Consider the following 12,981-nt stretch of genomic DNA (forward strand, 5'->3'; position numbering starts at 1 on the left):
GCAGAGCCAGATAAATGCACAGAGCTGCCTCAGGCCCTACAGGGCCCATGTGAGTCAGAGCTAATGAGCTTGCCTGAGCTGAGCCGGCTGCAAGCAGACACCTCTGCTACCCCCTGCACTGTCATCTCCTCCATGATCCAGGCCTCCTCCCTCTCCTGTTTTTGTTAGCCCAGGCCCCTGTCCTCACTAACAGAGTAGCTTTGACTGTACTTGTATATTGAAAACACCACCCATTTGAAATTATTTTTACCTAATTTCTTGAAAATTTCAAATTTACATTTTCTAAAGAAAATTTACCATACATAAGGCAGAACTGACATAGCTCTAGCTGCTGATTAACTTGTGATTAACACTCTGGACCAAACTGGGGATGGAAACAGCACAGCCGCTTTTGAATTGTTCAGCTTCCAGCATCAGCTCCACGATATCTGCTGCATCTGGCAGTGTATCTGTGATGTCACGTTCTGGAGAAATTTTATTCTAGCAGTGATATCTGGCTTGTTGGCGGACTTTCCGTGCACAATGTGCAGGCGCTTCTCTAATCCTCTTAATTGCAAGTACCCTGAACAAACAGATACTCCTATATGGATCAACCTGTCAATTTTAATTGAGTAAATTGTTTTTGCAAATGCCGCTGTACTGTATTTGGCATGTACATCTTACCTTGGTAGTTTATTTGTAAAGACACACAGCAGTGAGGATGCTGCTCCTGCCTGCCATGATCTGCCTCCTTTGGAAATCATTTTTAACTCGGCGCTGATATTTTTGTTCAAAACGTGACTTGGGGGTGCGTTAATAAACTTCAAGATTTAAGGCATTTCCAAATTTAAAACGGTGCCCACTTCCTAACAAGCACCTTTTTTCTCTGCACGCCTTAGAAAAACGAAACATTTCTGGACAGCGGCGACAAACGCTCCTTCAAGCAGACGACAGGCACCGCCCCCTCGGAAATGAATTTAAATTAAAAAAAAGGAGGGGGGCGGAGAGGTACAGACTCCCACTCGAGCTGCCCCGCCGCGATGCCGCCACGGCCCAGGCCAGGCCCCAGAGCGCCGGCCGGGGACGCGGGCACCGCCCCGGGACGCGGGCACCGCCCCGAGGCGGGGCCGGAGCGGCGGCGCGGCCCCGCGGTGTTTACGAGTGAATGAGGGGCGGGGCGGGCGGCGCGGCAGGGCGGGCTCCGCGGCCGCGCCGAGGGGGCGGCGGCGACGCTTGAGGCGCGCGGGTCGGCGCGGCTCCGCTCCGCTCCGCTCCGCTCCGCTCCGAGGCGGGGCCGGGCCGGTGTCGCTGCCCGCGGCGCCAGGGGCGGCCGGTGCCCCGCCGCTGCGGCATGGGGGTCGGGCCGCGGCGGGGGCCCCGGGGGCGGCGCTGACCGGAGCCTCAGCGCCGGGGCCGCGGGCGGGCGGGAGGAAGGCGCGGCGGCGCCCGGTGCCCGCGGCACGGCTCGGCGGCCCCGGCGGGGCTCGGGACCCGGAAGCAGAAGCGGGGCCGGGAGACGGCTGGATGGGAAGGGGCGGCGGCGGCGGCGGGCGGCGATGGGGGAGCAGCAGAGCTCGCTGAGCGCCCCGCGGGCCGCCGCCGCCGTGCCGCCGAGCCCGGCCGGCGGGGCGCGGGCGCGGGAGCCCGGCGCGGGCGAGCCGCCGCGGGAGGCGGCCCCAGGCGGCGCGGCGGCGGGGCCCGCGCCAAGCGGGGAGCCGTCGCCTGCCGGCAGCCCCGAGCGGAGCGGGGCGGGCGGCGAGGAGGCGGAGGCCGGGCCGGAGCCGAGGGGTGGCGGGGAGCCGTCGGAGGAGGGCCCGGCGCCGGAGAGGGGCAGCGGGCGGCGGCGGCTGCCGCCGCCGCGGCATGTGTACTGCACCGTGTACTGCGTGGAGAACGACCGGCCCGCGGCGGCCCCTGCCGCCTCCCCCGGCAGCGGCGGCGGCGGGCAGCCCCCGGCGCGGCGCGGCGCGGCGGCGGGCGGCGACCCGCTGTCGGCGGGCGGCAGCATCGAGGTGGTGGACTTGTACCTGCTGCCGGAGCCTTTCTCCGGGCTCATCGCCGGCGACTTCGGGCCGCTGCTGGTGCTGAGCTGCCGCGTGTGCCTGGAGGAGAAGCCCATCAAGCCGCTGTCCTGCTGCAAGAAGGCGGTGTGCGAGGAGTGCCTCAAGCGGTACCTCAGCTCCCAGGTACGGCCCGGCCCGGCAGCGCCCCGTCGAGCCCGGTGTGGGCAGCGCCCCCGGCCGCGGCTGGGGAGCCCGGGCGCCGCCGCGATGCCATGCGACGCGCACGGGTTAAACCGCGCGGTCTTCGCTCCCGCAAATGGTGCTTTGTCCCGGCTTCTGGAAACGCACGGGTCGCGTGCCTCAAAGCTGTGAGGTGGGCTGTCTGGGTGTTTTCTTTTTTTCTTTTTTTTTTCTTTTTTAAAGCTTCGTTCCAGATCTGATTTCATAGTATGCGTTGCTAAAAAAAAGTTGACGAATCCCTAAAAATTCCTGTCTTCTACAAAACGTGTTTAGCGACTGTCTGTGTTTGAGCTACTGATTTAGTGGCCGGTCGTTCCTCAAGGGTTGATCTCGTGCGTTATTACACAGCCTGTCATTTTGGTTGTTTTTATCTTTTCGTGCTCTTCCCAGTCTTTCTCTAAATAATTTTCTATTTGAATTTCGAAATTCTTACAAATCAACAATTTCCTTTCAAAAACAAGTGCAAAGGATGATAAGGAACACAGGTTGGTAGCAGCAGCAGCTTCTTTTGAGGTGACTTCTTGTGTTACAAATTTAGAATTCTTTGTGGGTTTGGCGTGTGTATTGCTATTTGTGTGTGCTGATGTTAAATGCGGTCTCCGATAGACTGTGCAGTCACCCTGCATGCTCATCTGAGGATACGTTATGTTTGGGATCATGCCAATTATGAGATTAAAATAGTGGATGGGAGGGATTTGTGTAGTTGTTCTTGAAGAGCTACAGTTACAACAGTAAGTAAGAACTATTAAAAAAAAAATCTATCCCAGCTGAATAGCTACTTATATATAGGCTACTTATTTCTTCATCACAGTTCGATTTGTTAGACAGAACTGCTGTTTCAAACTGAAGTCATCAGATTAAAAGCTAAGCTCTCATCTTCACTAATGTTTTTAGTTGCTGGCTTAGCATCACAAGACATTTCTGCATTGTTTCTAGCACTGGGGTAGGCATGCTCTAAACCCAAGGAGCGGTGGGAGAAGTATGGATACACAAAAAACAAAACCAAATAAACCTTTCTCTTACCACCTTTAAGTGCTTATAAGCATTTGAGACACTCAGTAGAGATGTGCTGATTGGTGGGAGAATGTATTTTTACACCTGTTGCTCCTGAGAGCCTGGCTGGTATAGTGTGCCCCAGTTGGACTATGTACAGCGGAAATGGAGAGGCAGCTACAGCTACCCCCATGCACTATAAATAGTTGTACAGTTGCTTTGACTAGAGTGTATTTCACTGCTTAGAGCTTGCACATGCTGATTGAACTGAAGCATGTGCCCCTGTCTAGGTATTGGCTTGCCTATGTAGCATTTACTAATGTTGGTAGTGTTTGTCTTGACTAATATTAAACTCAGATTTTTCTGAAGCACTTTCATTCTGTTTAGTTAACAAGGAAGGCTGTAATGTGGGAACTGATGGGATCAGAGAAACTGGAATTGTGTTTATGAATGTCTCTTGTAATACTGAAATTCAGGAATGTCTAATAAGACTTCTTGAGGCTTCTTGCACAGAGCCCAGAAGGTTTGGTTTGGTTTTTAGTTAAGTGATGGATGGCAAACTCTTTTAATAAGTTTTTAGAAGGTATTGCCAATGCACTTCTTGAGTGCTCCGTGTGCCAGCTTTGTATTTGCCACTGACATTGTGCGTCAGGATATTGTCTGTCTTTGAAGCTGGAGATTGGAAAGCTGATGTCAAGGTGGTCTCGTAGCAGGGCTCTGTGCAGCTCCAGAAGCTCCGCAAGTTGGCGTGGTAAGCTGTGAGTAGTTATTCCTCACTAAACAGGTAGAAGAATATTTCAGGGTAGGGTAGCAATGCTTTGGAGGGCCTGGTAGTCTGTCAGTCCATCTGCAGTCCTGACAATGAGGATGTTGCACAGGAATGGCCAGTCAGGATCCTCAGTGATAACCTCAGCCAGTCAGATCTCAGTGTAAGCAGTGTAGACATGAACACTGAATCTAGTTGTCCAAACCCCTTTTCTAATCACTGAGGAGAGAGAGAGAGAGGTGCTTTTAGGGTGCAGTTTGTCTAAAACAAATAAGTTGCCACTAGATGTGCCTGTGTTCTTGTTTGTCTTGTCTCATTTGTTTCCTTTGAGTAAGAAAGGGCCTACAGTCTCACAAACTTTGCTGTAAAAAAAAAATTGTATCTGAGTAAGATCCTACCCCAAACCCCAAATTATTTCAATATTACTCATGAGCTAAAGCGATACAGAGAACAGTTTGCAACTATTTTAATGAAATTATGGGATTTGGTAGCTGAAGCTATACAGAAAAAGACTTAGGCTGGACTGTGTGAGGATGGTCCAAAGACTTGGCTGCTCCAGCAGCTGAGTGGCTTGGGAACCAAGTAAATCTCCCCTGAAGTGGGTTTGGAGTTGGCCAGCTGTCAGATGTGTAGGCAGGGTTGCCCTCTTCAGGGAAGTCACTACTATTGCTGAGCCTTCTGGAAAGCCTGCCCTGGAAGCTATTAAAAGGCCTATATGGCAGATAGCCGTATTGATACTTACTCATATACATAAAAGCTGGGGTATCTGCAGGCAGAAATACAGTTCTTCAGGATTAAGATTCACAGACTGGTTCTGTGGACACAGGGACACTGTTATAAATGCTGTTAGGACCAGACAAAATTTTAGCTGCTTGAAATATTTCTTTAGAAAAAAAGAAAACCAAACACCCTCAAATACAGTCTGGTGTGTTCTTCACCTATTTTGCTCCTCTGAAAAAGAAAGTGATATTTCTTTGCAAAGAATAATCAATGATATACCTTTCCTTTGAGCTGTTGAAGGACCCTGTGACTCATTCTGAGGAGAGGGAAAAGATTTCTTTCCCAGAAATTCCTCTGCTATAATAGTTTTGGAAAGATGAGTGGAAAGGCAGTGTAGAATAGAAATAAAATCACTTGTAATCTCTGAGACATAGCCTTATGTAGTAAGAAAAAGAAACTTGTTGAAAGTTTAAAAAAGAGTAGATGTTGAAAAGTTGGTTCTATTTGAAAATTTAAACAAACTTTCAGTTTCTATACAGTTAGTTTAGTCTAGAAATGGGGGGGGGGGGGTGATGCCCCTTGTTTAGACTTGGGCGCTTTGTCAAAGAAGTAGAAATCTGTGTCCTTGGTTACAGAGCACATTGACTCTAAGTCTCTGGAGCAGGAGTAGTCTTTCATGCTGAAATTTGGAGTATATTGACAGAAGAATAACACTTAAAAGAATTTGTATTTCCTTTAATGTTTGTCTTCCAACTGAAGAAAGCTGGATTCTCCTATGGTATCATTCATTATGATTTCTGAAATCTGAAATTAAAGCATCTGAAATGATAACCCCTGTTAACCCCTGCTCTCTTCTATAGATTAGAAAATCAACTGAAGTTTTAGGTATTGCTGAAAAGATGATTATCCAGATGAAAATGCTCCAAGTGCAACCAAGTTCTCTCCTGGTTTTACAGACATGGGGGAAAATGAGGCTAATTGGTTTAGGCATGTAGGATTGGAAGGGCCTTAGAGGTGAAGTCCAGTTTCTCTCATCACTGGCACCTTGCTGCGCAATCCCTTTCAAAGATTTAACAGCTGGCAGAAGCCAGTAAGCAAGCCCAGAGCTCTGATGCTGGTCTGGAGCCTCACTTTTGGTACTGGCATAACAGAGCCCTGCCTCAGTTTACCCATTTTTGGTGGGGGGAGGAGAGGCTGGTACTCACAAAGATCTGACTATGGCCAGTTTTATTCACAAAATAATTCTTATGACTCCTCTATTTTCTTAGGCTCAAAGAAATTGAGGAAGGGATAAGTATGTGTGATGGGTTATAATGAAAGAGATTCTGGCTCTTGTGCCTCAGGGTGTGGGTGAAAGTATGGGGTCCTGCAGAGCCTGGTTCAGGTCACAGCAAGTCCTGTCTGCAGGAATTAATGCAGCCCAAAACCATTCTTCATTATTCCACCTAAAATCATGAATTTAAGAAGGACGAGACTGAAGAGTGAGGGTGTTTGAAATGGCAGTGCTCTTCCTGGGACAGCAGTGCTCATGGGGAGAATCTCCTTGGACTGTCAGGTCTACGCTGAGGTAGGCTGGGATGGCAAGGGGGAAGGCATTGTTTCCCCTTCAGCTGGGAGCTATGCACTTCTATACTTGTCTATACAACATATAAACCAAGGAGGGAGAGAAGAACCAGAGTGTTTGTTTAGTCTCTCAAAAATAATACTGCATTCACATTTCCTTCACTTCATATTTCCCTCTCCATTTAACGTTGCATCAAACTTGGTTTATTCTAGAAACTGTGTGCACACATAGGCTTGCTAAATGAATGAATCACTTCCTAACCTCTCCTGGCTGCTTGTAAATCTGAGTCAGAAGGGAGTATTTGTGCCTGGTTTTGCTTTTTGTGTGTATGTGTGTCCATGGGGTTTTTGTTTGGAAATTTTCTTTAGAAAAACAAACAAACAGTGAGAAATTTGACATGAGAGAGAGAGAGACCAACAGTTTAACTAAGATTTTATATTTAACTTAACTTTGCCTGGTAAAGAGGCAAAGGTTTATATGTGTTTTCTCATCTCTCCAATCTGCAAATCTGACAAGTGGTGTTCAGAACAATAATCTCGTTCCTCACTTTTTAGCAAGTATTACATAGACCAAAATAACACATGCTGTTTCCTAACATCTATGAATTACAGTATTCTCTTTAATAAATATTTGAAGAAATATATATATTGTATCTATACTTGCTTCACCTTTACTATAAGGCTACAAATGTCTTATATAAACCTTGGTGATTTTACTGCCTGCTTCTTCTACTTGCAAATTAGGAAACATGATCATCCGGTTTTGATCCTGTGATCATTAGTGATGCTTTATTTTGTAAATTTGGTAATTCTCTTGGAGCAGTCATTTTTATTAAAGGGCTTTAGATGCGTTATTTCATGCAGCATACTATATTACCAGTCAGATATGGTGGTGCTTTAATCATAGGAACATGAATCAGATTAGTGGATGTGACTAAATCAGAAGGGATTGTTGGGGGTGGGGGGGCTGCATCTGACGATGTTTTGCGGATGGTTGGTTTTGGTGAGATTAGAATCCTCCTCTACTCTCCTGAGCAAAATATGGAGATCATCTTCCCTCTGCCTGGGATCTGTTACCAATTTTCCTCTGTCAGTGACTTGAGATCTTGTTTTCAGCTCCCCCCCCCTTTTTTTTTTCTCCTGTGCATGATCTCTTTCTAAAAGACCCAAGAAGAAAAGCAGCAGGACTTTTTTTTTTTTTTTTTTTTTTTTTTTTTTTTTTAAGTCTTGACTAATGTGAGGAATGTGATTATAAAGCCACACTAACTAGCAGGATAGTTTAGGGCAGGCCATATTGCCTAAAACTAGTACAAGCTTGGGCCCAGAGGGACCTGACACCTGTGTACCTCTTCAGGTGTCTGATTGTATCAGGGAAATGATCCACCTTCAAGGCTGCAGTCCAACTGCTGAGGAAAACCAGCTGGCAGAAGTGCAGGTGCCTGAGTGCTGAATCATCCCACTGTCAATGAGACTCTTGGTGCCCTGGCTCAGCTCAGCGCTCGGTGAGCCGTTGGCTTTCTGCGTGGTAGGGTAGCTGTGTTCACACGAGAGCACAAGACCTCAAAACATACTCTAACACTAGCCAGTGAGTTAGTAGGGTGGCTACAGGCTGGCTACCAAGAGAGGATGGCAGGGTCATGAGTTGGCTGCTAGCTGAAGTTTTAAGAAAACAAAAAGAGAAGGTTAGATAGAAACTAGAAGAAGAGAATCTATTACCTGCTAGATTATAGGTTTTGTAAGCCAAACCAGCCACTTCGGCTGCTCTAAAGTATTTGGTTCCTGAGTAGGAGGATGCAGATGTACCTGGTCCATCAGCCATGAGCAATAAGTAAGCTACAGAAGTACCTAGTCTTCCTTGCTGACACTTTCAGCAAACAGCTTCTGAAAATCTGTCCTTTATGTTCCTGTGTGTTGTAGGCAGTGCCAGGGCTGAAATGCCATGGTGTAGTGGGCTGCCCAAGGATTTGTACTGCAGTTCAGCGTGACACCCAAGTAGGTTTAAGGTTATAGTCTTTATTAGTTTAAGGTTAGTCTTTAGTAGTCTTTACTAGTTTAAGGTTGTTAGTCTTTAAAGTTAACTAGGCATATAGCTGACTTTCAGTCCCTCTGAAAGCTTGTTGCTGGATCCAGGTTGGGCGAAGTCTTCAGTTTCAAACTCTTACAAAATCAATTGTTACTAGAAATATATATTACACATATATACATAAGAATACATATGTATATAATTTTATATATATATTTAACAAAACTCTTTTTGAGCAATATTCTTGCATTTTAATACTGCCTAGTTCTAGTGCATGTAGACCTAGATCCAACATCACACTGATTTTGTGTGGTATGTTTATTCCCTGTATAAAAGTAGCTCCAAACTTATGTTGCATGAACCACTATGAATTTCCCTTGTTTGGATAAGCCTCTACCAGATGTAGAGCTGGAATGTGTGGCCCTTCTTTCTTAGCCATGCTGTTATGGAAGGAACTGGGAAAAAGGAGGGATGTTCTTCATCAAGCAAAAAAGATTTCCAGCAAAACCCTGATCGCTAGAATGCTTGGAATAAGAAAGATGTTGGCACCTTTGAACAATCCCAGGAGAGCTTGTGCTAATGCAGGAATGCCTGAATTCCTGGGGTGAGGAAGGATACGTGGTGAGTTCTATAGCAGCGTCATGAAGTTGTTGCTATTGGCAGTAAAGTGAATTTGGAAGGGTAAGGATTTCCGTTAGCATGAAATTGGAGTGGGAGGTGGAGGAGAATTGGTTTTGCTTTGGTTTGGGTCAAAATCTAATTTTGAAAATGCAAAATTTCTGTGCAACAGAAACCCTGCTTTTCCACTGCCTGCTCTAAGCAGTCTGCTGTGCTTTGCCAGGCCTTCACTGGTGAAACGAGGTGGGAACTGGTGATAGCGTGGACTGGGCTATGGAGAGGTGGTCTGCTGGGTGCCTCCCCTCCCACTGCTCCCGGTAGGTGTTCTTAGCCCTCACCAGGCATAGGTGTGGACAGGGATTTTAAAGAGAAATGGACTGAAAACTGAACTGTTGGGGTTTAATTGCCCCAAATAGAGAGACGTGAAGGAGTTAAATGGGGGTTGGGCAGGCCTGCAGCTCACCCCTACCCCATTCTTCTGTTTCTCCACCCAGAGCAACTGTTCTTCCAGCTGCTCTGGGGCCTCTTGGCCCTTCATTCCTCTCTTCTTGTACAAATATCTTGCTTCCTGCTGTCTAAACCAGCTGGGCTCAAGAAAAGTGAGTCTCTTAAATGGGCAGGATGTAAGTACATTGTCAAAATGATTAAGAGTGGTAAGGGATGTAATTTCTTCAAAAGAATTTAGGCTGGTGTACTTATCCACCCAGTTATTTTGGCTTATCTGACTTTTAGTATACTTCAGCTTCTTGCACTTACCTTTCTTTCACCTCTCATGCCTTTTTTTTTTTTAATTTGATACCTTCTTTAGGGGAGATATTCTGGCCCCCCTCCAAAAAAAATTGTATCTAGGTCTTCTATCTGACAAACAGCAATGACTTTTCTAGTGTAGAAAAAGTGAGAAATTTTTCTAGTGACAAAGAGGCCTTTTAACTTTTGAGCCAATTCTTATGCACTTGAAAAACTTCTGGTAAGATAAAGAAATTAATTTTATTTGGAAGTTAATGTGAACACAGAAACAATAGAATTGCTGTTGAACAGTCTTTTCTTGAAGGTACAGTTTTCTGCTGTGGCCTACATTCATTTATGGTACAAGTAACAAGCGTTGTGAGAGCAGTTGCTTAAGGTACCTAATGAGGGTGATATTGGATAAATTCAGAAATTGTAGAGAAGAAAATTTTCAGGATTAACAATGAAGAAGGTCAAAAGTTTAATGGTAGTTTAAGACAGTTTTGGAAATGAAATTGAAGTGGCTTAGAGTCTACATTTGCCTTAATCTTCCCCACTGCACCATTTTAAGATTAGTGTGTATTTTCATTTACAAGTTTGTTGGGAGGTACAGTTACTCTTTTATTTATGTAAGTGTGAGAAAGGCTGTGGACTTCATAGACTACAATTTAATGAAAAGATACAGAAATTCCTAAAACTAATGTGTCCTTTTCCTTACATGTTTGCTTATGGAGTGTAATGTATTTATAAAACTGAAAATGTCTCCCTTTAAATTATTAGGAATATCAGATGGATATAATAAAAATAAAAGTACTTTTGTGTAGACTTCCCCCCCCCCCCCCCCCCCCCCCCGTGGCACTTTTACTGGAGTGTAGAGACCAGAATATACTGGATATAGTAGTGGTAAGAAGGGGTAAAGTTCAACATTTGTAAGCCTAGTACTATTGATGCTACTGTTTATTTTTTCTGCCATCGATGTGATATGAATGGCAGCAAAGGCAGGTACCTCTCTTGTTTAATTGATTGGCTCCACTGTTTTCAGAGGAATGATGTACCAGCTGAGGAGTAGGATGCGGATCTGAATGACTCTGTCCCTTTAGCTTATACAGAAAGGGAAGTCCTATACAACTTATTTCAGCTGTGATGTGGTTCTGTGAGGTTGGTGATACAATACAAGGAAGGAAGAAAAATGAGAAGAAGATTGCCCGGATGGGAAGGGCTTCATGATGTTGTAAGACTCAGTTTGACCCAGAAGGTAGGCTTGCTTGAATAAGCTTTAGTAAAACAAAAGGGAATCATGAAGACTTGGCCTCAATATATAAGGTGGATCCTTGGTCTCTGTCTATACTTGCAGCTGAATACTGGCCAGCTGTTCTGGTAAATGATAACTAGAAAGTGAAATGGGACTAGCTTTATTTCTGTTTTCCCGTGGGATGGGGCAGGCAAGGGAGGAAATAAATTTAACCTTAAAAAAAAAAAGTATCAATAGACTTTAAACATAGTTTAAAGTATGTAGCTTCAGTACAGAGCTTTCGGGAAGAGAGTCAGCATGTGTTTTACTGGCCTGTTGAAAGACTTTGCTACCCTGTAGGTAGAAAAGAGGGATGGAGTAGGGAGATGCAGTGTGCCATCAATGATATTATTTCAGAGGTGCTGTGAGAAGTGTTGCTTTCCTGAGCAGCTGAAAAGAAGTACATTACTATTTTAATTACTGTTACTGCTGTATATGGGCACAAGAGTGGGAGAGGAGAGATTGTTAACTTTTTCAACTATTTTAATGTTGTTTGCTGTGTGAATGCACTTTGGGGGTAGGACACTTTGTGCCTTTCCATTCCAGTGCACCTGTGCAGTGCCAGGTATAATTTGTCTAGTTAGAAGTATTCATTTAAAAGATTTATAGAATCAAGTGTGTAAACTATTCAGTGCTTTTTCAAGTGCATATGCAGTTCAGTTGTGTAATAACTTGGAAACTCTGCTTAGTTAACTTTATGGTATTAGCATGCAGCTTAAAAAGAGGAAAGAATGTGCAACTTAAGTTTTTGGAATGGATGGATCCACAAAAGAGCAAACATACTCAGTAGTATTTAGACTCCAAGTGTTGCATACCAACTACAAATTGTAGATGTTAGCAGTCCAAGAAGAGTTATGGTGGTGATGGTGTACTTTATCGTCATCATTTAATCCTACTCAGAGCAAGGTTAGAGCATCAGTTGTAAAACAGTGGAGTTCTGCCTAAATGTTCTTGCTGTTGGAGACTTTCGGGTATTGATGTATGCATGGCTATCCACACCTCAAAGTGGCTAGATATACAGCCCATATTTTCCTGACAGATGAGCGATGCAAATCAAGCAACCTCAGAAATTCTCACCCATTTGTACAATGGAAAATACAGACTTGCTTCTGTTGTATTTCTCAGTAACGCTTCAGAATAATTTTCAAACTTTTAAAGCTGTCCATTCTTTAAAGGCATTTTTTGGAGTTGTAAAGTTATTTTAAATTCCTGGCAGCTTCCCAATTTCTCAGACTTAAACCATGTTTGCTGTGAGTTATGATGCAGGAGTTCCTATTGCTGATGGACATTCCTGAATGCTTTTGCCTCAGTGAAGCAGATATTCCATATGAAGGCCTGATTTGTGGTTCTTTTTGTGGGAGTTACTCTCAATCCTGCCTTCAGGCAGGCAAATCCTGCATGAAGTATCTTAGAATATAATGCTTCATGAGGATCTCACCTAAGCCAAGGCAGGTGGAGACCTAGCCAGAAAAGGCCAGGCCATCACATCTAGTAAGCTGTGGCTCGAAAATGAGTTCTGGGTCTCATTCTTTTTCTTTCTGTATGAAGAAGAGCAGGTAAGACTATGTCTAGTCTAAGACCAAAGGTTTACAGTCACTTAAGCCAGCAGTGCTGCCCACCCCTCCCCATAACTTATTCATTACTGTTTCTGCATCATCCCTTTTGCTGATCCACCAGGAAAATGGATCCAGGTTAAAGTTAACATTTAACAGCCACTCTGTCTTTTTTTAAACCAAGTTCTTCATTCTCATGCTGCAGCCATGGAAATATTTATTCCACCACAAGGTGGTAGAGAATCAAGTGTCCATGGCTAAATAGGACCATTTATTTTGTTGACAGTGACAGTTTGTTAGAATAAAATGACTGAAAAGACAGTATGTGGGAAAGAGCATGCACAAATGACTGCACGTGGAGGTTTTCATTGGAGCTTGATGAAATCAAAACTGAAATTCAGTCATGTTTCTACATCATTTCCTCTTTCACAGTCCAGAGGAAGTCATGGCTTGTCCAGCTCCTGTATATGCAACTGCACCCACAGCTCTCTAGACAGGCTTGGCAT

The 12,981-nt window shown here is 45.0% G+C and overlaps 1 protein-coding gene across 3 annotated transcripts in view; it reads left to right on the forward strand.

Annotated features, from left to right (window-relative positions):
* The first annotated feature begins 1,119 nt into the window (after positions 1-1,119).
* Positions 1,120-12,981, forward strand: part of RNF217 (ring finger protein 217) — a 61,970-nt gene continuing 50,108 nt past the window's right edge. The window contains exon 1 of one of the 3 annotated variants that reach the window (XR_010388355.1): positions 1,120-2,165. Coding sequence is in view for 1 of the 3 variants with exons in the window: in XM_026105085.2 (XP_025960870.2) it covers positions 1,536-2,165 (630 nt within the window). In the remaining 2 variants the exon portion in view is untranslated. The remainder of the gene's footprint in view (positions 2,166-12,981) is intronic. The other 2 variants (XR_010388356.1, XM_026105085.2) reach the window with 2 other exon arrangements.

The sequence above is a fragment of the Dromaius novaehollandiae genome, chromosome 3, assembly GCF_036370855.1.
Source record: "Dromaius novaehollandiae isolate bDroNov1 chromosome 3, bDroNov1.hap1, whole genome shotgun sequence".
Classification (NCBI taxonomy): Eukaryota; Metazoa; Chordata; class Aves; order Casuariiformes; family Dromaiidae; genus Dromaius; species Dromaius novaehollandiae.